The 24,601-nt window shown below is 31.5% G+C and overlaps 2 protein-coding genes and 1 long non-coding RNA gene across 8 annotated transcripts; 2 read left to right on the top strand and 1 right to left on the bottom strand.

Moving 5' to 3' along the window:
• Nucleotides 1-1,471: 1,471 nt before the first annotated feature.
• LOC142637415 (G-type lectin S-receptor-like serine/threonine-protein kinase CES101) lies at nt 1,472-11,404 on the top strand. Its single transcript, XM_075811692.1, has 7 exons — nt 1,472-3,301; nt 8,584-8,742; nt 8,836-9,047; nt 9,997-10,207; nt 10,323-10,560; nt 10,665-10,815; nt 10,905-11,404. The coding sequence occupies exons 1-7, from the start codon at nt 2,167-2,169 to the stop codon at nt 11,217-11,219; spliced, it is 2,421 nt and encodes an 806-aa protein (XP_075667807.1). The 5' UTR covers nt 1,472-2,166; the 3' UTR covers nt 11,220-11,404.
• Nucleotides 11,405-12,725: 1,321 nt separating this feature from the next.
• LOC142637418 (uncharacterized) lies at nt 12,726-24,110 on the bottom strand. Of its 2 annotated transcripts, XR_012844632.1 has the most exons (6): nt 23,762-24,110; nt 20,589-20,699; nt 20,331-20,486; nt 19,377-19,492; nt 18,211-18,253; nt 12,726-13,218 (listed from the first exon to the last, which is right to left on the bottom strand). It is a non-coding gene; the product is annotated as an uncharacterized LOC142637418 (long non-coding RNA). The 2 variants fall into 2 exon arrangements; XR_012844631.1 differs by lacking the exon at nt 12,726-13,218 and having other exon boundaries at nt 18,120-18,253.
• LOC142637416 (uncharacterized) lies at nt 14,882-17,859 on the top strand. Of its 5 annotated transcripts, none has more exons than XM_075811695.1 (4): nt 14,882-15,037; nt 15,673-15,800; nt 17,285-17,400; nt 17,549-17,859. In XM_075811695.1, exons 1-4 carry the CDS (start codon nt 15,003-15,005, stop codon nt 17,651-17,653), a joined length of 384 nt encoding a protein of 127 aa, XP_075667810.1. In that variant the 5' UTR covers nt 14,882-15,002; the 3' UTR covers nt 17,654-17,859. The 5 variants fall into 5 exon arrangements, 3 of the variants coding, with proteins under 3 accessions (XP_075667810.1, XP_075667809.1, XP_075667808.1); XM_075811694.1 differs by having other exon boundaries at nt 15,590-15,800; XM_075811693.1 differs by having other exon boundaries at nt 15,574-15,800.
• Nucleotides 24,111-24,601: the final 491 nt, after the last annotated feature.

Raw genomic sequence — 24,601 nt, 5'->3', positions numbered from 1 at the left:
GCTCGATTTCGGCTTGGACTATGATTGAGTTGTAACTTGTTTGTTTTGGATTACTTTTAAAGAATCTTAAGCTTCCTTGAAACTCGCTGGGTTTTGGGGTTTCAACCACCATATGCGGTACATTGGTACTCCAAAATGGGTTGTAGCTAGCTTGAGGAGACTGGGTTGGCTACGATCTTTGGTTTTTTCCAGAGTTGTGGGTTTGATTTTGAACGTGAATGTTTGAATATGTTTTCAATTCAGTATGTGAAGGTTACATTTACATCAACTCAATCAAAATTTGAAAGAGTTGATTTTTGTAGGATTTGATCTCGGAGTGTGTTTGGATGCCAAGAAATTGAAAGGAAAAAAAAAATGTAGGTTAAGATTTTTTTTTTCTTTTTCTTTAAAATTTTAGGAAAGAAGATTAATATTTAATTTAATTATGATGTTGATATGGTAATCCAAATGGAAGTTTACGTGACAAAAAAATTATTTTTGATTTTGATTATTAGCCATATTAACATTTTTTATCAATTACTTAACAATAGAAACTAATTTAACACAGTATTAAAATATTAGAGTTCAAATTAATATAATTAAAAGATTAAAAATTAAATTAAAATATATTATAAAAAATAAATACTAACTTTATAATTTATCCTATTAATTTTAGCATTTTATTAATAATAAAAATGTACAGCGTTTTATTATTGACAGGTCTTCAGACACAAAGCACGTAAATTTAGATCCATATATGATTTATAATTTCGCGATTTGGGTAGTCAAAATTTACGTGCTATACGAGTGAAGATCTATTAATTATTAATGAAATGATGTACTTTTTGACCATGGAACTTGGAAAAACCCTTGCTCCTTTTTATCTTTCGACTTAGAATTTTGAATGACTAGTTCAAGGTTCCACAAAATCTTCAGCAAGATCAGTCGGTCAAGACTCGAGACCGCAGTTTCCTGGGGGTGGCTGTCGTCCATTCGGCAGTGTCTATAAAGTAGGTGGCTACAACAGGCTCAATGGAATATTCTCTAATATAAATGCAGGTGATTGATGTTACTGCTAAGGCACGAATTGAGGAAAAGAGGTTTCTAGGGCCCGCCCCATGGAGGATATGTACCGACGTTGAAGGAATGTTTGGTACATGTATCATAAAATTAAAAATTATTATTTAAAAATATATATAAATAAAAAGGTGTATAAAAATAATATATAATATTATTTAAAAACTAACGATGGTTATTTAAAAACATATACTAAACCATCTCAAAATTTCTGTTGTTTTTTCTAAAGCACATGTTTTTTATTATTATTTTATATACTAATTTTACCGAACACCTCATCAATTTGTCTGCCATTTATTTTATTTAAATAAAAATATCCCTTTAATTTTTTATTATATCCAACAAACAGCTACCACGTGCCCTACTCACCTCTTTCTTTCGTTTTCTCACACTAACCCTCTTTCTTTTTCTTTGAACCATCTCCCGCTTTCTGGCTCTCCTTTTTCCTTCTTCCTTCTTCTCTTTATTCTTTCTTCTTTTTCTTCTACAGATTTCTCAAACTCAAACCAATCTCACCACCACCATCATCACACTACCATCATCGCACTGCCGCCATCATTGCACTGCCACCAACAACCCAAGCAAGCCCCAGTTGCAGCGATCCACCACTGCCACCTCTGATCTTGATGTAGTGCTGCCATGGTCCTCACTTGACTTCATCTGGGTTTTGGTTAATTTTGGGGTTTGATTTCATCCGATTCTTTGCTAGTTGTAAGATGGGTTATTGCTAGTCTTAGTTTTTGGGTTTTTCTATTATGATGGGTTATTTCTAATTTTAGTATTTGGTTTTTGTATTTGGGTGGTATCACCTTGATCTGTGGTTGAGTCTGGGCAGGGGTGGTTTTGTGATTTTGTTATTGGAAGAAGACAGAGATTGGTGGTTGAGGCTGGGGCAGGGTGATTTTGTAGTTTCGATATGAGTGTCTTTTTTTTTTTTGTTAAAATGTGTATAACTAACCACTTTTTATTTTGCACAATATTGCTCTAGTTAAGGAGGCCAATTTCATTGCCAAGCCTTTTTCTTTCCTGTCTTCCTCCAGCTCCAAGTTCCAACAATTTCATTTCCCCTGCCTTCTTCCAAATTTTCGTCAAAATCAAATACTCTCTGCTATGGCAAGCAAAGCACAAAAACTTAAGCTTGGTTTTATATGTTTGGTACTCTTTCTGGGGCCATCTTCCCAATCCCTGCAAGACACATTAGAGCAAGGACAGGAGCTCAAGAATTGGAGTGAATTAGTTTCGGCTCAAGGATTCTTTAGACTAGGATTCTTCAGCCTTACAAGTGGCAGTTACTATTTGGGAATATGGTACAATAACGTTGCACGCCTGGAGGATAATTTAGTGTGGGTTGCCAATTGTGACAATCCAATCCTTGACAATTCTGGAAGCCTTACCATTGACGATCACGGAAACTTGAAAATTTCATACAATGGGAGTCTTTCTATTGTACTATATTCAGGACAAGAAACCAGTAATGCAAGTGCTGTTCTCCTTGATACTGGTAATTTTGTACTAAGTGAAAGAAGCTCAGGGCGACAATTGTGGCAAAGCTTTGATTATCCTACTGACACACTTCTACCAGGAATGAAAGTTGGAGTTAACCACAGAACAGGACATACTTGGTCTCTAAGATCATGGAGAGACGTGGGGGATCCAGACACAGGCGCCTTTACCTTTGGACTCCACCCTAACCATACAAATCAACTGGTCATCTTGTGGCTCGAGAACATCTATTGGACTAGTGGGTCTTGGGAAGACAATTATTTTCACTCAGCTATTGGACTAAGAAATTCCAACCGCAATTTTAGCTACACATCGAATGAGAATGAAACATACTTCGAGTACTCTCGGGAAAATTACACCGTCGGTAGTCCCCCAAAGTTAAAGATAGATTACTTGGGAATACTTTCTGATAATAGCAGCACTTTATTTAATTGTACTTTTGCTTCCACTGACTTCAATGAAGGCTGTGCGGCTGAGCTTCCTGAGTGCAGGAGTCTTAATGATAGATTTCCTCTAAATATACTCTTTGGCCGGTCGGCTAACGGATATGTACTGAAGTTTAATGAAGGTGACAATCTGAGCCTTGTGGATTGTGAGGCCAAGTGCTTCAACAATTGTTCTTGTGTTGCCTATGCATTTGCAAATGAGACGGCCCGTACTGGTTGTGAGATTTGGAGCACAGTGCCTGAAGATGGTCCGACAGATGGTACTTCACGGACAACATACAACCTTTATCGAGAAGGTAAGTCTAATTACGTCATGCTCAACTTTTATATATATATATATATATATATATATATATATATATATATATATATATATATATATATATATATATATATCTGTGTGTGTGTTAAGGAAAAAAAAAAAAACAAAAACTATGTTACTTTTATATAATTAATTAGAATTTATAAGTTGGATGATTAGAATTTATTGTCTATTTGGATAAAGCATCCCAGCATTACATAATTTTTATTATATTAGATAATAAAAAAAAGTTGTCTCTTATTTGATTTTATTTTTTTATATACAAATTTTCTAATTTGACCTTTTTATTAATTCTTATTAATTAAATATTTATTATATATAATTAAAGCTTTTGAAAACTCATCTCTTTTCATATAATCATTCTGGTATATATTTTTTAATTCAATTTTCAGAGTTTCAAATTTGGTTAAATTATATTAGTTTAAAGTAACTAGAAGTCGCCATCTTTTTGGATAAAGCACCCAACACAAAACAAATTCTAATTAATTTGTTTCATATTTTCTAAGTAAATTATAATTAAACTTGGTAATTTTTATTTATTTTTTTAAAAAAATCTCTATTGACATTTTTATTTATTAATACTTACTAACTAAAAATGTATTATGTATAAAAGTTTTGATAGAGTTTTTTCGTGCATTGTATGAATTACTAACTAATACAATATATAAAAGTCGCGACCTAGAATTCTTTTAGCATAAAAAAGTGGTAATATTCTCTCTATGCCAAGTTGTTATATCTTCTTTCTGTCAAATAAATTTGTAAATTATATAATTCTTTTCAATTTTTTGGGTGGTTTCTAATTAAACCTTAAATTTTAAAACATATTAACTAAAATAATTAAAATTTTAATTCAATTAAATCCATGCCCTCAATGAGTTACTATTAGCTAAAATTGACCAATATGCACATAAATTTTGACTAAAACCTATCTAAGGTATCAAAAAAAAAAAAAAAATCATTTCATATAAAATTATAAGACCTCTATGGTACAATATGAGAATTGTGAAATTATATAATAATATCAGTTATTGTCATCAAAATTTATAATAAAATTAACATTATATAAGTTCATGTTCAAATCATATCATATCATATGATAAAACTTGTGTAATACTTGTAGTTGCACCAAGTGGATGCCTTCTTATTATTTTAACATTATTATTTTTTTCCATTATGTTGTATAGCACACTATAAGTAAATTAAAATAATTAACATGGTTGCTCAAATGAAACATTATTGTCAAAGTTTTAAAAGTTTAGAAAATACAACCCAGATTAAAATTTTACTACTAAGAGTTTTTATAAATTTGAAATATATTTCATCATTTTGTTTTATTTTATTATAACAATCAACTACACTTGTTTTTTTTAATATTGAAATTTGAGTTGCACACGTCATTCTTTCACTATATAGTTCTATATAAGTATTACAAATTATATGACATAATTTCTCTACGTAACTAATCATTAGTATATAAAATTGATTATTATCGTATTATTTAAGTTTATATATAATTATTGACCAGTGCCGACTCAATAGTATAAGCTATTAATGTGGCCCCTTAAGGCCCTAAGTGAAAAAAAGACTCCTAAATTTTAACCAATAGTATTAATTAAGCTGAAATATTAACCAATAAATAAATTAATATTTTCTTATCAAATGAAAAAAAAAAAAAATGCTATGTCCACAATATTTTTACAAAAAATTCTACATAGCAAATTGTTAAAGGTTGTTTATTGATAGCAAAAAAATAATTTTAGTGACATGTTCAGATAGAAAACAAGAAACAACTTAACACCTAAGATTTGTTTTGAAAAATATTATAAATGTAGCAATTCTAAAAGAAAAAAGAAAAGAAAGAAAGAAATCCACAAAAAAACTCACAACATTTTTTACAATAGTCGAGTTAGCAAATTTTTACTAGTTTTCAACTAGATTCACCATTAACATCACTCTTTTACTCACTATTATCAATTTGCCACATCAACAAATGTAGAAATTTTTGTCAAATTTTTTTTATGTTTATAAACTTTTTTTTTTTTTTAAATTCTTGGTGGTTCGTGTTAATTGATGGTAATTTTACATATGAAACAAGATAATTAATTTTCACCTTAGGCCCCCAAATGCATTAAGCTACCCCTGTTATTGACTAAGTCATTCATTGTGTGGATATTATACTAATATACATATATATATATATATATATATATATATATATATATATATATAACCGAAACCTCTGAAACTCCCACAATTTTCCACGTCAGCACAATATTTAAATAAAATTATTTTTATTTAGTCCAAACTTAATAAGGAATGAAACTCTATCTCTCTAACAAGTCCAACTTAAACTTAAACTCATCATTATCATTTATATCATCTATATCTATAAAATAACTAATAGTCTCACTTTGTTAATTCTCACGTGCTTGTGTGCATAAAGTACTCTATGATCAAATCTGCTATTATCTTCTTGTAAAGTTGTGATTTACAACTATATTTTATGTTGGCTTTATTCCATGACAAAAAGTGTTGTAATTGCATAAATTTATTTCCTTGTATTTTTGTGGGATTTTATTGTATTGGGTTTAGTATTAAGTTAGTGAAGACTTAAGCTTAATTGAAGATTAGTGCATTTCGCGACTAGCTCGCAAGAAGGGTTCTCATGAGAAGTTCGCAAGAAGGGTTCTCGTGAAAAGGGCATGTGAGAAGCACATAATTGGAAGCTAAAGAGTCGTGCCAGGCTGTCAATTTCGCGAGTATCTCATGGGTAAGGCCTTCTCGCAAGATACTTGTGAAACTCTTTGCTTGGAGGATTTTTAAGTGTGACTTTCTTACCCTTCACCTATACTATATCTACCCTCATTATCCACAAATGTGTAATGAGGCCATTCAGAGAGAAAAATCCTAGATAAGTTTTCAACAACACATATACCCATCTTTTAGAGAGAGAGCTACACATCCTTAGTGAGAAATCATTGTAGCCTCTTCTCATTCCCTCTTCTATTGTCATACCTTAAGAAGAGATTTGTACTCAAACAAAACCAATACATTTTCAGAGTGTAGAGAGTGTTTTGGAGATTGGAAAGTTTTGGGGATTTGCCAAAAGAAGCCGGTGAGACTTAGCGAATGCAATCTGGCGTATTGCGGAATCCGGAAAGTTAGACAAGACACGGTTCTGAGAAGCCTTGTTGGAATAGGAGCTTGGAAGACTTAGGTACATTGGGTAGATTAGGCTTGGAGAGTCTTTTGCTATTCGTGTATCCCAACTTATTTTCTAGTGGATCAATTTACTACTTGAAGGGCGGCAGAGACGTTTTTTGCCGAGTTCTTCAATTTCCTCTTTGATGACACATTGCCGTGTTATCTTGTGTTTGCATCCATCTTCCCTTACTCTTGTGCTTTATTTTTATTGTTTTTAAACATACACTAGAATAGTATTGGTTGTTTGCGTTTCATTTATTCTTGTTTCCACACTTGGATAAGTTAGAGTAAAATCAAGTGAGCCATAATTTTTAATTTTGGGGTCTATACAGCTCTTGTGTTTTTAACACAAATTCGAGCTTTCACTTCTTTTGCCGCAACACAATTTTCTCCTTAAAACTTCTTTTTCTTCAAGATTTTTTTAGAGGGCGCTCATGCTTCACAATTCACATATTCCACTTATGTATTGGATGACTCCTTTCCTTCTTCGGTCATTAATGCATCAAGGTTAGGGTTTTCGATTTGTTCAATAAAAATTATAGATTTGTTGCTTTTCCTTATAAGTTTGTCAATTGTTAGTTTTGTTTATTTAATTGCTGGGCCTAAATCTTTTAATTAAATCTTCAATTTTTTTTTACCTTTTAAAAGTTTTAATATTTTGAATTTTAACATTTAAAAGGTAACTCATATTTTGGATTTTAACATTTTTTGTTCAGTTTTTGCAATATCTAAAATAGTTTGGTAGATTTCAAAATTCAACCCCTATTGACATTGATTTTGTTTTAAAGGCTAACCCATCATTTTGTTATATTTCTCCATTGTGTAGTCACATAATTTTTGTTTTGTTTCAATGAATTCTTGGCTCAAAATCTTCTAATTGTTTGATTTACATATGAATTTTTAAGTTCATTTTTTGCAATACATTTAATTGTCTGGCCAATTTCAATTGTAGAAAACCTATAATCATGAATTATTTTTTTGAGAGTAACCCTTCTTTCTATTGTATTTCTGTATTGCGTAATTATATATATATATATATATATATATATATATATATATATATAGTTTTATTTCAATACTTTTGAAGCTTTGAATCTTCTGATTTTTTTTTTTTTTTGGTCTTTTGGAAGTTTTAACATCATAACTTTTGGGGTTTTTTTATTTTTTTATTTTTATATCAGAAATTGATTAGAAGATTTCAATGAATATCCATGGATTATTCTTTTTGAGGGTAACCCATCTTTATCTTTTTGAGGGTAATATCCATGGAAGTTTTAACATCATAACTTTTTTTTTTCCTATATTTTTTCTTTAATTGTCTGTGTTTACGTCTCTTTTGTTTTTCTTATTTTTACTTTCATAGCATATGTACATGTTTTGTATGTTCTTTGATTCTTTTTTTAATGATTTTTGTGTGAGTATGTGTCATCGTATCTGAGTACTTAGGCAAAATCTATAAAGACTAAAGATGCTTCTTCTTTCTTTCTTTCTTTTTTTTTTTTTTTTTTTTTTTTTTTTTTTTTTTTTTTTTTTTTTTTTTTTTTTTTTTTTTTTTTTGTAATGAATCCTGTGTTTTTCATGACTTTATATAGTGAGTCGTATTCTTAAATGATCGAAATGGTTTTCTTTGACGTGGATTTTGTTCATATTGGTTTCAAAGTTTATTTCTTGGCTTATATTATAGATTGTAATATATTTATTCATCAAATTGTTTAGTTGAGTTTGTTTTCGAAGTTGTTTTCAGTGTTGGACATTTTTTTGAAGCATGTTGGTATCATATATTTAAATACTATTAAGTTGATAATAATAATAATAATAATAATAATAATAATAATAATAATAATAATATATAGTTTAATAAATGTCTGAAACATAAAGCTGTTAACAAATGTTTTAGCTATATGATTTTATTTTACGATTTCAATTCTGGTGTTGTAGTAAAATAAAGCAAAACTAAATTATATAGTGTACTCAATATATTTCTTGTGCAACGCACGGATTAGTGACTAATGTAATTCTATTTTCAAACATCTCATTCTCGTCATGAAATAGAGGACAGGCCAGCTACGTGGGATGGCACTACAGACGTGAGGACAAACAGGTGGCGAGCAAATAAGTGGTGGATATGGCTCATCGTGGCAGTAGGGGGAATTATCATCACCTTGTTGTGCTTATTATGCTATGCAAAAGTGAAAGAACACATAGCGGAAGGTAATTGATATTCTTACCATAGATTTTTTAGATATGTTACAAATGATAAAGCAACACAAAATTTTCAAGTTATATTTTGCATATATAAATTAGGGGAGAGAAAAAAGAAACAAAAGATGCTCCTACAAGAACTTAGAGGTAGTGCAATACCGTCCACTGTACGTGACAAAGTGAAGAAACAAAATAATGATAGGCAAGGTAGCCACGACTTGCAAATCTTCAGCTTCGAAACCATATCTGCTGCTACAAGAAATTTTTCAACTAGAAATAAATTAGGAGAAGGTGGTTTTGGACCAGTTTATAAGGTTCTCTCTCTCTCTCTCTCTCTCTCTCTCTCTAAATGTATATACATGTGTGTGTGTCTGTGTGATATACGAAATTGTGCTGATTTGATTGTATTGAATTGTTTGAGTTTGTATTGTCTAGGTGTGTGATGAGTCATATATTGGGTCTTTACAAAGTGGATCTTGGGTTTCTAGAGCCTCGATTGCAACTTGATTAACTATTTTGGAGTGTCAAAGTAGATGTAGCTAGCACTTTTCTCGAGTAAATAAGCAAACTTGATAACATCATGTGGCTTAGGGTCATTGCAATATGATGTGGGTCTTGATAAGGTCATCAAAAATTTAAGCAAGGAGATTGTGATACCCAAATTGTGCAAATTTGATTTGATTAGATTTTTTGAGTGTGTGTTGTGTGGTCATATGCCAAGTCGCATATCAAGTTTTTACAAGATATATCTTCATTTTACAAGTAATTACAAAGAGCCTCAATTACAACTTGACTAGTCTTTTTGAGGTGTAAGTGCAGATGTAGCTAGCATTTTCTTTAGGTGTCACACAATTTGTGTGTATGATTAAATTTGAATATGATTGAACAATTAAATGATTTTTAAGTTTATTAAATGGGTGGTATGGTTGATAATGGAAATCAGGTTTGAAATTAAGACAACATATTTTAATACTATTATAAATTATCAACCATACACAAAGCTTATTCAGAAATGAAGAATTTAAACCATCTAACTATTATTCAAACTAAATCTACCACCTTGACCCAATGCTCTCTTTATTTATTTTTCTGGTACAAAATTTGAACCTAAGAACTAGCCCAGCTCATTAATCCAATTTGTCAAATCAACACTTGAGTTTTGGCCAAGGGCAAGGTAGAATCTTGATAGAAAATTAAATAATACAAATGTAAACTGATTTAAGATAATTTGAGTGAGATTTGACTATTGAAATATATTTTCAGGGTAAATTATATGATGGACAGAAAATAGCAATAAAAAGACTCTCAAGAAGTTCTAGACAGGGATTGGTAGAGTTCAAGAATGAAGCTATTCTTATTGCCAAACTCCAACATACAAATCTCGTAAGACTGTTAGGATTTTGCATTCAGCAAGAAGAAAAAATTCTAATCTATGAGTACATGCCCAACAAAAGCTTAGACTTCTTCCTCTTTGGTAAGGCGTATGTTCATTACAAGGAAAATTTTCTTGTGTGATATATATATTTTCTATTATTTGCAATCAATCATTACTTATCATTTGCTTGCAATTGTTTTCTACTTTGAGTCAGATTCTACTAAAAAGTCTTTATTAAATTGGAAAAAACGCTTCAACATCATTGAAGGCATTGCTCAAGGACTTCTTTATCTTCACAAATATTCAAGGCTAAGAGTAATTCACCGAGACTTAAAAGCAAGCAATATTTTGCTTGATGAGGATATGAATCCAAAAATTTCTGACTTTGGCTTGGCTAGAATACTTGGGTTGAAAGGATTAGAAGAAAACACAAATAGAATTGTTGGAACATAGTAAGTATTCATTGCATTTCAAGTAAGCACAATTTAATTCTATTTGTGTATGTGTATATGTGCTTATTCATACACTAAATTTTATTGGTCAATTATTATTTCAGTGGTTATATGTCTCCAGAGTATGCCATGAATGGTGTTGTTTCAATAAAAATTGATGTATTTAGCTATGGAGTTCTACTATTGGAAATCGTGAGCAGCAAGAAAAATAATAGTTGCTATCACTCTGAGTATCCACTCAACCTTATTGGATATGTAAGTTTCTCACTTATAACTCTTCTGAATTATACTCAAGATTTTGAATATAATAGTTAATATTGTGTGTACAACTGGTCTTATATCAGGCATGGCAGTTATGGAATGAAGGGAAAGGTTTGGAGTTAATAGACCCAACAATAATAGATGAGTCATGCCCTTCATCTGAAATATTGAGATGCATTCATGTTGGTCTTTTATGCGTACAAGACCAGGCAACAGATAGACCTACCATGCTAGATGTTGCTACTATGCTTTCAAGTGAAACTGTTCAGCTCCTTCCTCCAAAACAACCTGCATATCTTATCAACATTGTGCAAGAAAATTCATCAGAGGTTTCTGAGATTAAGCTAGAAAATTGTTCCATAAATAATGTTACAATTTCAAAGATGGAAGCAAGATAAATACTAAGTGAGGGTGGTTACAAGACCATCTGACTTGCCAAAAAAAAAAAAAATTCATTCTTGCAAAAAAATATTTTATATAAACAATTTGTTTTAAACTAAATTGTTTTGTCTACCTTACAAAAGTTTATTGACCACCCAACTTGAGAATCTCAAGAACCTCACCAAGCTTATCTTTTATTTTCCTATGAATGAAAGAAAAAAAAGTTAATCTTGGAAAGAGGGTCGATGAACTCCTCAATTATCCTCTGAATGCCTACATATATAAATAAATAAATGATAGAAAAGATCTTTTTGATATTGTCTACAATAGGCTTTTTTTACTTCCACAACTCAACCTCGCTAGAACCACGTCGAGCCTTTCTTTTTTGTTCCAAAGAATTATTAAAAAAAAAATGTCAATCTTGGCTAAAGGATTGATGAGCAACTTACGTAGCTCCACTATTAGCCTTCAAATGGCTAAATATATAAATAAAATAAATATATTAATAAAATAATTAATATAAAAGATATCTTTGATTTTGTCTACAGGAGTTTTATTTACTTCCAAAACCTAGCCTTGTTTGGATCTCGTAGAGCCTTTCTTTTTTGTCCCTATGAAGTATAAAAAAAATGTTAATTTTAGTTAGAGGGTCAATCAACTTGCCCAGCTCCTCTATTAGCCTTTGAACGGCTAAATATATAAATAATAGAAAAAATGTCTTTGGCTTTGTCTTCAAGAGTCTTCAAGAGCCTTTTTGTCCTATGAATCATAGAAAAAAAATGTTAATCCTATCTAGAGGGTCGATGAGCAACTTTCCCGACTCCTCCATTACCCTTTGAATGGCTTAATATATCAATAAAATAAATATATTAGTAAAATAAGAATTAGATCAAAGATTTTTGATTTTGTTTACAAAACCTTTTTTTTTCCAAGACCCAGCCTAGTAAGGACCTTACAAAGACTTTCTTTTTTGTTCCTATTAATCATAGAAAAAATTGTGAATCTTGTTTAAAGGGTTGATGAGCGAGTTGCCTGGCTCCCTTATTAGCCTTTCAACAGCCAAAAAAAAAAAAAAAAAAGAAAAGATATCTTTGTTTGTGTCTGCAAGAACCTCTTTTACTTCCATAACCCTGCCTACTCAAGACCTCACTGAGCCTTTCTTTTTTGTTCCTACAAATCATAGGAAAAAATGTTAATCTTGACTAAAGAGTCAATTAGGAACTTACTCGGCTCCTCTATTAGCCTTCGAAGGGTTAAATATATTGATAAAATAGATAACAGAAAAGATATCTTTGATTTTGTTTGCAGGATCTTTTTTTGCTTCAACAACCCAACCTTGTCAGGACCTCGTCGAGCCTTTATTTTTTATTCTTATGAAGCATAGAAAAAATGTTAATCTTAGCTAGAGGGTTGATGAGTAACTTATTTGGCTCCTCTATCAACGTTTGAATGACTAAATTTATAAATAAACTAAATAATAGAAATGATCTCTTTGATTTTGTCTGCAAGTGTTTTTTTTACTTTCATATCCCAGCCTAGTCAGGACCTCATCGAGCCTTTCTTTTTTGTTCGTGTGAATCGTAGAAAAAATGTTAATCTTGGCTAGAAGTTCGATGAACAATTTCCCGGCTCCTTTATTATCCTTTGAACGGCTAAATAGAAAGTATATCTTTGACTTTGTCTGCACGTGCTTTTTTTACTTCCACAACTCAACCTTGTCAGGACCTCACCAAGCATTTCTTTGTTCTTATGAAGCGTAGAAAAAAAATGTTAATCTTAGCTAGAGGTTCGATGAGTAACTTACCCGGCTCCTCTATTAGCTTTTGAAGTGCTAAATATAATAGTAAAATAAATATATAAATAAAATAAATAATGAAAAAAGATCTCTTTTTTTTGTCTGCAAGAACTTTTTTTACTTCCACAACCTAACCTTGCCGAGCCCTTCCATTTTGTTCCTATGAATCATTGGGAAAAAAAATATATTAATCTTGGCTAGATTGTCGATGAGCAACTTACCTGCAAGAGAAATATAAATATATAAATAATTTAAATAATTGAAAATTTTCTTATTTTGTTTGCAAGACTCTTTTTTACTTCCACAACCTAGCCTACCCGGACCTCACCAAGCCTTTCTTTTTTGTTCATTTTAATCAAAGAAAAAAAATGTTAACCTCTGTAGATGGTCAATGAGCAACTTACTAAGTCCTCTATTAGCCTTTGAACAGCTAATGTGGACTTCTTATTTATGGTGGGGGGCTTGCGCGACCTATGTAATTCAAAATATTCCAATAATATTATATATTCCATTAAATTCTATTTTAAATTATTGCTTATATAAATAATTATAGAATTAATAAAATTAAATTAAATTTATAAATAAGTTATATAATTAATAATAAATATATGAATTAAATAAATAATAAAAGTGGGACCTCTTTTATTTCGTCTGCAAGAGCATTTTTTCATTTCCACAATGCAGCCTAGTCAAGACCTTGCTGACCCTTTCTTTTTTGTCATTAATATAAAAAATAATGTTAATCTTGGCTAGAGGGTATTGAGTTATAGAACTTGAAAGTACCAGAATCAACATGTCCCTATAGAATTATTCCAAAACCGAAAGAAATATACACCAAGAGTATAAAAAAAACACATAAGAAGAATTCATAGAATTGAACGAACTTGTTCCTATGCTTATATCCCACAGTGCAACAGTAGTTTCTTGTATATTTTTTACAATGCAAATTGCATTACCATGAGGATTGTTTCATCAATAAAATTTAAACACTTTATGGGATAACAACTAGAAACGTAATAAAAGTTTATTTGAAAACCTACTACACTAGAAGAAAATGATAATAAGAAATAGCATAAATAAGCAGTTCATTAGAATCACCAATAAAAAACACAACATCTAGAAGAAAAAATTCTTCTAAAACTCCACAGGAATCAGCAACAAATGAGGTTAAAGCAACAAATCTCCTAACAGAAACACATGAATTGATTGAGCAGCCTTATTTATGTCTATATATTACTAAAAGCTGAAGCGTAGTATTTAATGTTGCTAGACTCAGATTTAGCCACATTACCTGCCATGTCATTATCATTTTTTTTCCTGAATTTGTCATACAATTTAAAAATGGTTTTTCTAAATTTAAAAAACCTAATAAAAAGAAAATAATTCCCAATTCTATCTCTTTCATAGTTACAATTTTAGACAGCAACCTTTTGTGTTCCACGGTTATAATTTCAAACAGCAACTCTTTGTGTTCCACGGTTACAATCTCAAACGGCAACCCTTCAGCTTCTTAATGCCAAACCTTGACTTTTTGGATCCTTCATCTCTTCCTCTCCTCACACTGTATTAATACTTACAAATCTATATCTATCCATATATAATATAAAACACCACTCCTTATTGCACCAGCCATGTTACATTTAAAACACCTAAAGACAAGTGACTTCTCGTTAGTGGTAACGTTTTGATACTCTTAGTAACTTTCGTGTTTAGTAGCCTATGTTAATTTAAAGAAAAAATATTCTGATTCATTAGAACATTTTGAATCTTGGGTAGTAATTACAAACCCATTTCATGTTCCTAACCATAAAAAAACTATATATATATATATATATATATATATATATATATATATATATATATATATATAAATCTAATAGTTTACATATATCTTTTTCTCTCTATACGTTCCTCTCTCCAGTTCTCTCTCTCACTCTCTTCTGAAAGCCTTCTTCTCTCTAGGCTGCCTCACGATGCCTCTTCAAGAACAAACCATCCTGGATCAATGGGAAAGTCCCTCTCCAGTTTTCGCACATCCAAGTGAGTGTTGCCTTAAAACTTCCCAATTCAATTTCTGATAGTGGTTTTTGCTGTTATATTATTGCAATTTTAATGTGGATTCCTTCCCTTTGTAAATTTGGATTTTTCTTTTTGAGGTTTCTGCGTAGGCATTGATTTGTGAGCCTTTGATTTATAGATAAATTCAAAATTCGAAAGGAAGTTTTAGATAATAATTTTTATTGGGTTCCATTAGGGAGTGTATTTGAAAGTTTAGGGAAAACTAAGAAATAGGTATGGTTTTTTTATGATTCATTTATGGTGGGTTTGTGCATTGACATTAGAGTTTGGGAATTTCTCTGCAAATTTAAAAATTTTCATTTAGAATGAATTTGGGTCTAATTTAGAGGTGGCTTGGTGTTCTTGAGCGTAAATTTGGAAATGAACTGTGCGTATGTGAATGTAAGGTCATGCCTTGGAGATTTTTACTGATTTGCTTGAGTATTGGTTGTGAGATTGACATTGAACTTGGACTTGGTCTTAGCCATTTGGTATATAATTTTGAAAGAAAATTTCAGGCTTTCTGAATTACAGGGGTTGATGTATTACAAAGATGCAGAGACAATAGAGTGTGCAACTGAATGGGCTATCTTAATTGATTCCCTTACTCCCTGTAGAAATATACTCCTAGGGTTGGCCACAGCCTTCACTTGCAGTGTTGAGGCTGAATTACTTGAAATAGAGATCATGTCTATTGATGAAATAGAGAAGCAGAAGCAAAGCAGAAAAAAGCACTATTATGACGGTTAGTCTTTTCTGTTGTTCACCGTCACTATTATATAAGCATATAAATCTTCTTGAAGCCAACATTTTATGGCTTTTCATGCTTAGCAATTCTTCTATTGATGTAAATAGTGAAGATCAACATCTTATTGCTTCTAATAGGAGGTATCAATATGTTTCTAATTTGTAGATTCCATTTCTCTAAATATTCTTTAGGTACTGGAAGTATTGCTTCCCTCTATTATAGCACCTCTAGATTAACCAAGTTCTATTTCTTGGTTATATCTGCTTGGTGTTCGACAAAAGGCCTCTAAGAGCAACTGGTTTTACTTGACATTATTGCACTTATGTTAGTTTACAAGCCTATACAGGTGTTGAGATTATAGTATAGATGAACTGTCATAAACTAGATGATGACCCACTAAGTTCTGTATTTTTGTTTATTTACTTTTATTTAACACAATAATCATAAATATCTTAGACATTGTACCTGAGGTGTGCATTTTTGCATTATACAGATTGGGGATATGTTGTCTTGGTTTTGAATACTAGAAATATAATTGTTCATTCCCACACCTTTTGATTGCTGTTTGGATTGTGAATTCTTGGTTTTATGCTACATTCTAAATGTTATTCCTCATTATTCAAGTTGGCTTGGGCTACCTATATATATATATTTGGATTTAGAAAAATGCAAGGGTGTTTAGTGGCAAAGTATTATTAGAGGAGGCTATGCTGTATCTGTTCAATTGTAAAGTGTTTAGTTTGTCATGGGTGTAATTTTTGGGTGGATTCAAGTTGTAGTAATTTTAATACTATTTTATCAAAAAGTTGTTCTCTTTCCAAGTTTCTGTTTTCTTTGTATGTTAAGTCATGTTTTTCTCTTTATGATGTTAGGCATAAAGAAAATGGAAAATTAAATTCTACTGCAACTCTCTAATATGCCAATAGACCTTCACATCGCTATGCTTTCTGTTGGTGACTGCACAAAGGTAACAGAGTTGTTTGGAAGTAAAATTTAAGTTATGATATGATGAGTGGAATCCTATTTTACATTTAAAGATATTTTTCTGCAACTCTTCACACACATCATTTGATCAACTTGAACTAAAATTCTTGCTTGCTTAGTGTTGATTTCATTAACTACAACCATAAAATAAAGGACAACATGGTCCAGCCGAGAAGGTTACCATTGTAGCTCTTTCTAAATAAATAAATAAAAACACATTTTCTCTTTTAATTTCCCCCCCACAAAATCTGAAATATCTGTGATAAGAGAAGTTAGGCAATATATGTGATTAATGATAGTATTAACAACTATGTATGATATATGGTACCTCCAACGCATAACGTATGAATATTAAAACTTCATTTTCATGGGAGTATTGGTACATTTGCAATTCAATGTTGTTGCTGATAGTCCAATATCACTTCTCTTCTAATGCATGCATAAGTTTAGTTTCCTTTAGTTTCCATATATAATATATTTTAGATTGTGTTTGGCAGGGAATGATGAAAAATTAGCTGTTTGCAAGGATCGTGGAGCTAATGTTTGCATCAATTACAAGATGGAGGATTTTGTTAAAAGGGTGAAGGAAGAAACTGTCAAACTGGTGGAAAATGTATTTTCTCTAATATTAAAACCTCACTTTTCTTCAACTACGGATTGGTGAAACTAAAGAATATGATTATTATTTTCTTAAGCGGACAATTTCATAGGGAGGTCTTTGTTATTGTCAAGGAATTTAATAAGTTATTTCCTTTTTCAAGGCATATAAGCTGCACTTTTGGGAGTATCTAGGGTACCATGGAAAAGAAAGAACACTGCAAAGGACCAGAAAACAACTTTTTGTTGCTCTTTGGGGCCATGTTTAACTTTGTCTTGAGGTGAAAAATGAGACTACATCATACAAAAATACAATCCCTTTGCAGAATGTACAGCAATATAGAGATATGACCGTATACAGTAATGAAGATTTCCATCCATGAGAAGTGGAAGCATACAAGCACAAACAAATTATTTTCGTATTTATGTGAGTTTTTGTTGTTATATTATTGCAATTTTAATGTGGAAATTGTTATATGAACCTATGAAATAACGCTCAAGTTACTATTAACCTTGATTTATTTGTTCGTATATACTCTAGAGATAACATATATAATATTATATCATGTTAATATAAAATTAATTGACTTTTTGATTTATTAGTACTTAATAAAGAAAACAAATACGTATAATATATTAAAATAAAATAATTTTTTCGTGCATAGCATGGGTTAGCGACTAGTAGTCATAATTTGAAAGACAAATTCACTTCTACTAGCCCTTAGGCCAAGGCCTAAGTAGCCTAGACCATAAGCCACCCCCTGCCTGGAGGAATATCAATCATCATAAGAAATAGAAAAAAGACGAGTAGTTTCAAAGGAATTACCTGTGCAAGATTCCATGACCCAAGGCAAAACCCACATTAAACTCTACATTAAAAAAAAAGTCACCAAAAACTTTCATTAGGTAAAGAATGGAATAAAAAATACTTCGAGGGAAAAAATGTAAGCTTGTAAGTTATAGCCAATAACTATAGACTTTTCCAAGTATGATACTAATAACCTTAACACTTATAGCATGAATGTCCTCTCTAGACGGAAATCAGTTTCTAAGTACAGTTCATAATTATGACTTTAGTAATATGTTGTCATAGATACCAGATTCCTAAATTGAGCTCTATATTAAAATATAAATTTATCTTTTTAATTTTTGGAAAAGATAAATAATGTGAAGTGTCCATCATGGTTCACAATACACCTCATTAAAGGATACTTTTTTTAACGATGATTTAAGCACATTCTGAACCATTAAAATTTGTCTTCCAATTGCTACAATAACATCAGAAATCTTTAATCAGTGGCATAGATTGATTAATTGATTACTTTGGTATGATTTAAAAACTTAAATCTCTAAAAATTTTGTTTTATATACTTCAAATTAGCATATTTTTGTGCAAGGATAAATTAGGAATCATCATGATTATACAGACAAATTAGGAATTTGACTAGATCATTAGCAATATTAGATGGTGGATTAAAAACCTAGTATTTACCCAAGACTACAAAATCCCAAGAAAAGCCATTAAGTGCTGGCTAAAATGGCACTTCTTATCGCACAAGAATGGGTGGAAGGCGAAGTATGGTTTCAAAACTACTTGTGCCTCATGTGCAAGTTGTAACATAGCAATAAAAAGAAATTCCATTTCGGTGCTCTAGCACGTGCCAAAATGTTAGCCACAAAGGCACCAGCATTTAGTTAATAGGTAATCTTATCAGCTGATGACAGTACAAAGTTGTGATTTGTTAGTGCAAGGCTGCTCTGCATTCAACATGCCTTGCAGAAACATAATATAAGAGTCAATCCTATTTAAAATTTAGTCTTATAATTTTTTTATTGGTAAGTTATGGATCCCATGGATGTTGAACCCCACAACCCTCCACTTCACCTGGCACTAGTAGTAGTAAAATTGGTGTTTCTTCATATGAAATTCATTCACTTTAATTCCAATTTCGATTGCCAGAATAATACACACAGATAATATCGATTACTCACCAAAACTTCGACTTGGCATGAACCTCATTTGTAGCCCAAAGTTTCATCCAATAAATCTTTGGATGCTCGTCGATTTCAGAAGGCAGACTTCTCCCCACCACCTGGTACTGATGAAACTGTAACCAACCAAACCAAAGTCAATTCAAAACCCCACCACAAACTTGTCATCATAAAACATCATAACTAAGATCCATATTCAAGACCAAAACACATAATACAAACCATCAATCAACTGAGCGAAATACAATTATGTGGGCAAGCAAATAATTGACTTAAGATCTAGTCAGAACCAAACCCATGAAACAAGCTAAAAAATTTAACCATTTGGTAGATGCATGAAAAGCAATGGTTTGCTTCTCTTCCTCTTTCTTTTCAACTTTCTACCTCAATTATCAAAAACCCATTTGAGTTTTCTCTCATGTTATTCAGTATATGCAAAGTTTATTAGAACCCCATTTGAAAATTTTGTACTTTTTATTTTTGGTCTTCTTGGTGTCATTGTGTGTGCAGGAACAAGTTGAAGAGAAAATGGTGAAACCTGATGTTGTACAATGTGGACTCTAAGCTTTACTTTTATTTGTTTGCAATTCTTAACAAACCTCTGTCTTGCCGAGATAGCATAGGGAAAATTCTAAGACTACATTGTTCGTGACCTTAGAAGACAAAAAACTCTAATAAATATTAGGCATTGAACTCAATTGCTTGTTTAAGTGAAGGGAAATTTATATTTTCCTGAGAATCATTTGGCTTTCTGAGATTAAGTTTTGATGAATAAAAGTTGCAACAGAATGAATGATACAAAAGACCATGAGCTATATGCTGAATTCAAAACAGCAACATGAAAATAGTAAATGGGCCGGGTGGAGAAAAAGCAAACAACAAAAAAAAAAGTCACTAGCATAATATTTCACTCACAATCATTTAGACCTTTCGTAATTAAGATAAATCAAGTACCTTCATCTTGTTCCACGGCATCAACGTCATCCTCACATCCCTCTAAAGGTGCAGAATGCTTTTGCGTCGAAACCACATTTAAAGCATTTCTTATAGCTTTAGCATATGCAGCATAACCAACGCTTGCAACAGAATCCAGTATAGTGGATGGTGTATCTACAAGAATCAACCGTTATAATTATATCATTAGCATTATAATGTTCAACATATTCTCAAACAGAGCTTTAAGGGAAGAACAAAAATCACCCTAGTCCTTACCATCTTCCTCAATCATTCAGTGAAAGTGTCTTGGGTTCAAACATATTTTTCCATACAGGTTTATTTGCCTCATTTTCAACAAGATTAGCTTCATCCCATCTTACACATCCCCTAACCATAACAAAATTGATATAAGCGTACATAATTTGTTCTCATTAATCAAAAAATACAAAAATGAAATCTAACATTAACAGTTCATAAGTTTTTACATTGCACTCAAAGCCCAACTTTGTGTTGATATATGCTCAACCAATAGAAGATCTAATATACTTTCTTGAGTACCCGTGTTTTGAAAGGTCTACAGGCCAGTCACTAGTAACTTGAGTATCCATGTCATGTCTGTGTCTTTGTTCATGCTTCTTAGACTAATTGAAGGCAATGCTGTTAAAAATCAACACTGCCTCTCTCTAGAAATTTTTAGAGTTTCTCACTCAATCTCTTTCTCTCTGTATTCTCTAGAGCTTACCTGCATAACTTAATCTCAGCCACAAATTTTTAACTTGTCTAGAAGGTCGGTGAAAGAGAGATATTTTTACTGTTAGTGAAAGACAATAAAAGAATGTGCTAGAGAGTTCATAGTTGTTAACCTACTTTAAGCATGTATAAATATGTAGAAGTGGTGCTTAGTTTTCGTGTGCCATAGGCACCAAGTCAGAGTAATGTGAAGCAAGGAAAGTCCTCATAGTGTTAGTAGGCAGGTGTCTAGAAGTAAGGTGTCAGGTGTGTGCAAGTGTATTTGGTGAGTGAGTGCATTATTAAAAAGCTAGTGTGTAAAGTGAAAGAAAATGCCGTGTGTGCTGTGCACTAGTGCCAGTGTATGTGAGTCAATTTGGTGTTTAGTTCAACAACTTGGTATCACAGCTTCCTCTAACTCAACAAATGCGTCCAATAATAACAACTCTCTCTTTATTGTATCATGTGTGTGTACAGAATGTGCAATGATGCTAATCCATTTCTACCCTCTTAATAAATTACAAATTCTAATGCTTCCACCTCCATATTTGAAAAGTTCATCCTAAGCATCAATATGAATAAAGTAAAAAATTCATGTGCATCCATTAGATGAATATCCATTTAGCAGCCTCCAGTAATGAATTCAGCAACAGTCACAAATCGTGATCATTTAAAATACTATCATAATTGATGCATAATCACAGCTAGTCAAACTGCCAATACGGATTCTTCTACAATACAAAGACCATTAAAAAAAAAAGAAAAAAAAAGACAAATATATTATTAAAGTATTATATACATTGACATATTGATGGTATCTTAAAATGCTGCTAACAAATTTTCATATTTCCCAGTTTCCACCATTGGTCCCACTTTCATCGGGATAACCAAATAAAAAAATCATATTTGCTAAACAATAGTAGTTCTATTTTTTCTAAAATCATATCAGCCCCCTTCAAACCAGAATGTGTATATATATATTTAAAATAGAAATGTGAAACTACCTTTTGACCCAAAGGACATAGTCATAATTTGGTTATAACTAATACAAGAAACTACCTACATCATATCAACTGATGCACCTATTTTTGATACATGTAGGTTCATTTAAAAATTATTTATTTTCTCACAGGTTTAACAGCACGAATCAACTAGAATCTAAGGGAAAAACAGAAGTATGACACCTTATAAGAAAAATTATTCTGCCTATGGAGCATAAATGATTTAGGCCAAGATTTCTACTTATTATCACTTGTCTGACATGATGAACAATAGCTTTCAGCTAATTGGCTTCCCTTACTCTTTCAATAGACTGACATTCCCCTCCAAACATTCTTCATACATAACCAATGGAAGATTACCGCAAACCCTAAGATTCTACACCAAACAAAAATGACCATCACCAAAAATATCAATCCACAAAGAAGAATTCAAGTGAATGACATTAAAATTACAGAAACCTGACTAGTTGAGAAAAGCTTAACAACCATCAACTATGGTGATCTCCTAATATCAGGGCCAGCAAAAAAAGGGAAAAGATTGAGTGCTGCACCAACCTGACCAAGGTCTTAACAAACATAGTTCCTTTACCATTTTATAAACACCATAACAAGACAGACATCTGAAGTCAAATTGAATAACATTAAGAAAAAAAATCCTAAAAAATTATAAAACATGATATACTAATTGGATGTACTGACAGAACTCTATCATCACATACAATTATGGACACTGCCAATTCAAGGCTGAATAATTTAGAGAGTGTATACCTCCTCAATGCTGCCATCCTCAACATTAAGAGACTTGAAAAAAAAAATCATCAAGTAGCTTCTAAATCATCAATATAAAGAGGCCCTGGTGGGGGAAAAAAACCAATTTTATCAGTAAATAAAAGGGTCCTCACCTACATCTTAAACGAAATAAACAGAAATTACATTCAAAATAAAGTACAAGAGTAAAAAAAATTGAATGACAAAATTACTGAGATCATAAAGCCCAATAAAATACCAAACCCCGCATCAATCTTAGATTTCTTGAGGAAGTTCGTATCATAGAATCCTTATCAATCCCTACTTTTCTTTGCAAAATCAAGTACTCAACTGAATTGATTAAACAATAAAAAAGAATCCAAACTAGTGAACAAGACCCAATCAAACCTCAATTAATTCTACACAGACAAGCAAATTAACTAAAAAAATAATAATAATCCATTTTCACTACAAATCTTACTACATTATTTAGATTAAAAAAACCCATTAGTTAATAAAACAAAATTAAACCTCTAATTTCCCATGCCAAAATGAAAACCAATTTTGTTAATTTCGACCAATTTTCCCAATCATATTGTATTGCAATCACAAATTAGCTAATTCCAACCACACAAATCCAATCAATAACTAAAAAACGACATTTTATAACCCAAGAAAGAGGGGACCAAGAGACAATATCATAGCCGAGTTTATGTACCAAACTAATGTGCAGAATGAGAGATGCGAAAGGTAATAGATATGCGAAAAAATGAGGAATTCAATAAACTAATAAATCACAAACCGAATAAATTTTCATACTGTTTTGGGTTGATAAGCAGGCAAAGCCAAGAAACCAAAACTACTTTCAGTAATCACTGACGCAACTTTTGTTAATAATTATAAGGATCTTAAGCTTAATAAGATGTGTAGAAGTAACAAAAATTAAGAAACACTGAATTAAGAGGAAATTACCTGTGCAAGAATCCATGACCGTGGCAAAAAGCAAAACCCTTTTGCCCCATCACTCTTCGGGTCTCCTCTCTCAAGTTGAGCAGCCCCTCCAGGTTTCCTCTTTCATTTCTCTGTCTTCCTCTCTTTTTTTTCTTTTAACAAAATAACGCCTCCATTGCTGATCTCTCTCTCTCTCTCTCTCTCTCTGTGATTTCCAAGTCTAAGATCTAAAACAGAGTCTGGCTTATGTGAGGGATTCCAATTTATAAACTATATGGGGAAAGCAGGGCAGGGGCGTGGCTTGGAAATTTTGCCTGTTGCTCAATTCAACGGTAACATTGTTTGAAATTCAGAATGGGAGAGTTGGACTTGGATCTGCTCAACAGTATGGACCTATGCTCATTTTAATTGTGCCCATTATTATTAAAATTTTAAAACTGAAATAAATGATAATTTTCTAGCTCACTAAATTTTTTTTATTAGTATATATATTTAAAAAAAAATCAGTAGTATTTGACGTGAAATCAAAGTTGATTTTTGTTTCCCATAAAAAATAAATAAATAAGCTGAATTTTGTGATAAGTTTTTCTTTCAAGATTTTGATGATATTCATCGTGACAAAAAAAAAAAAAAAAAACAATAATTTAAGGAGGGTGGGATATTATAGGCGTAAATTACATTTTTTTTTTTTTTTTTTTCATGTTGTTGACTTATTTAGCTAAAGAGAGATTTTTTCTCCAACAACAAAAAAAAAGGCCTAAAGAGAGAGTTAGCTTAAGCCTATTGTGGGCGTAAATACGTGTTTTTTATTTACCTTGATATATTTGCTAATTAAGTAGCTTTTACATTATGTATGAAGTT

This window comes from Castanea sativa, chromosome 5, assembly GCF_040712315.1.
Source record: "Castanea sativa cultivar Marrone di Chiusa Pesio chromosome 5, ASM4071231v1".
Taxonomy (NCBI): domain Eukaryota; kingdom Viridiplantae; phylum Streptophyta; class Magnoliopsida; order Fagales; family Fagaceae; genus Castanea; species Castanea sativa.
This window is presented reverse-complemented; position numbering and strand designations above follow the sequence as displayed.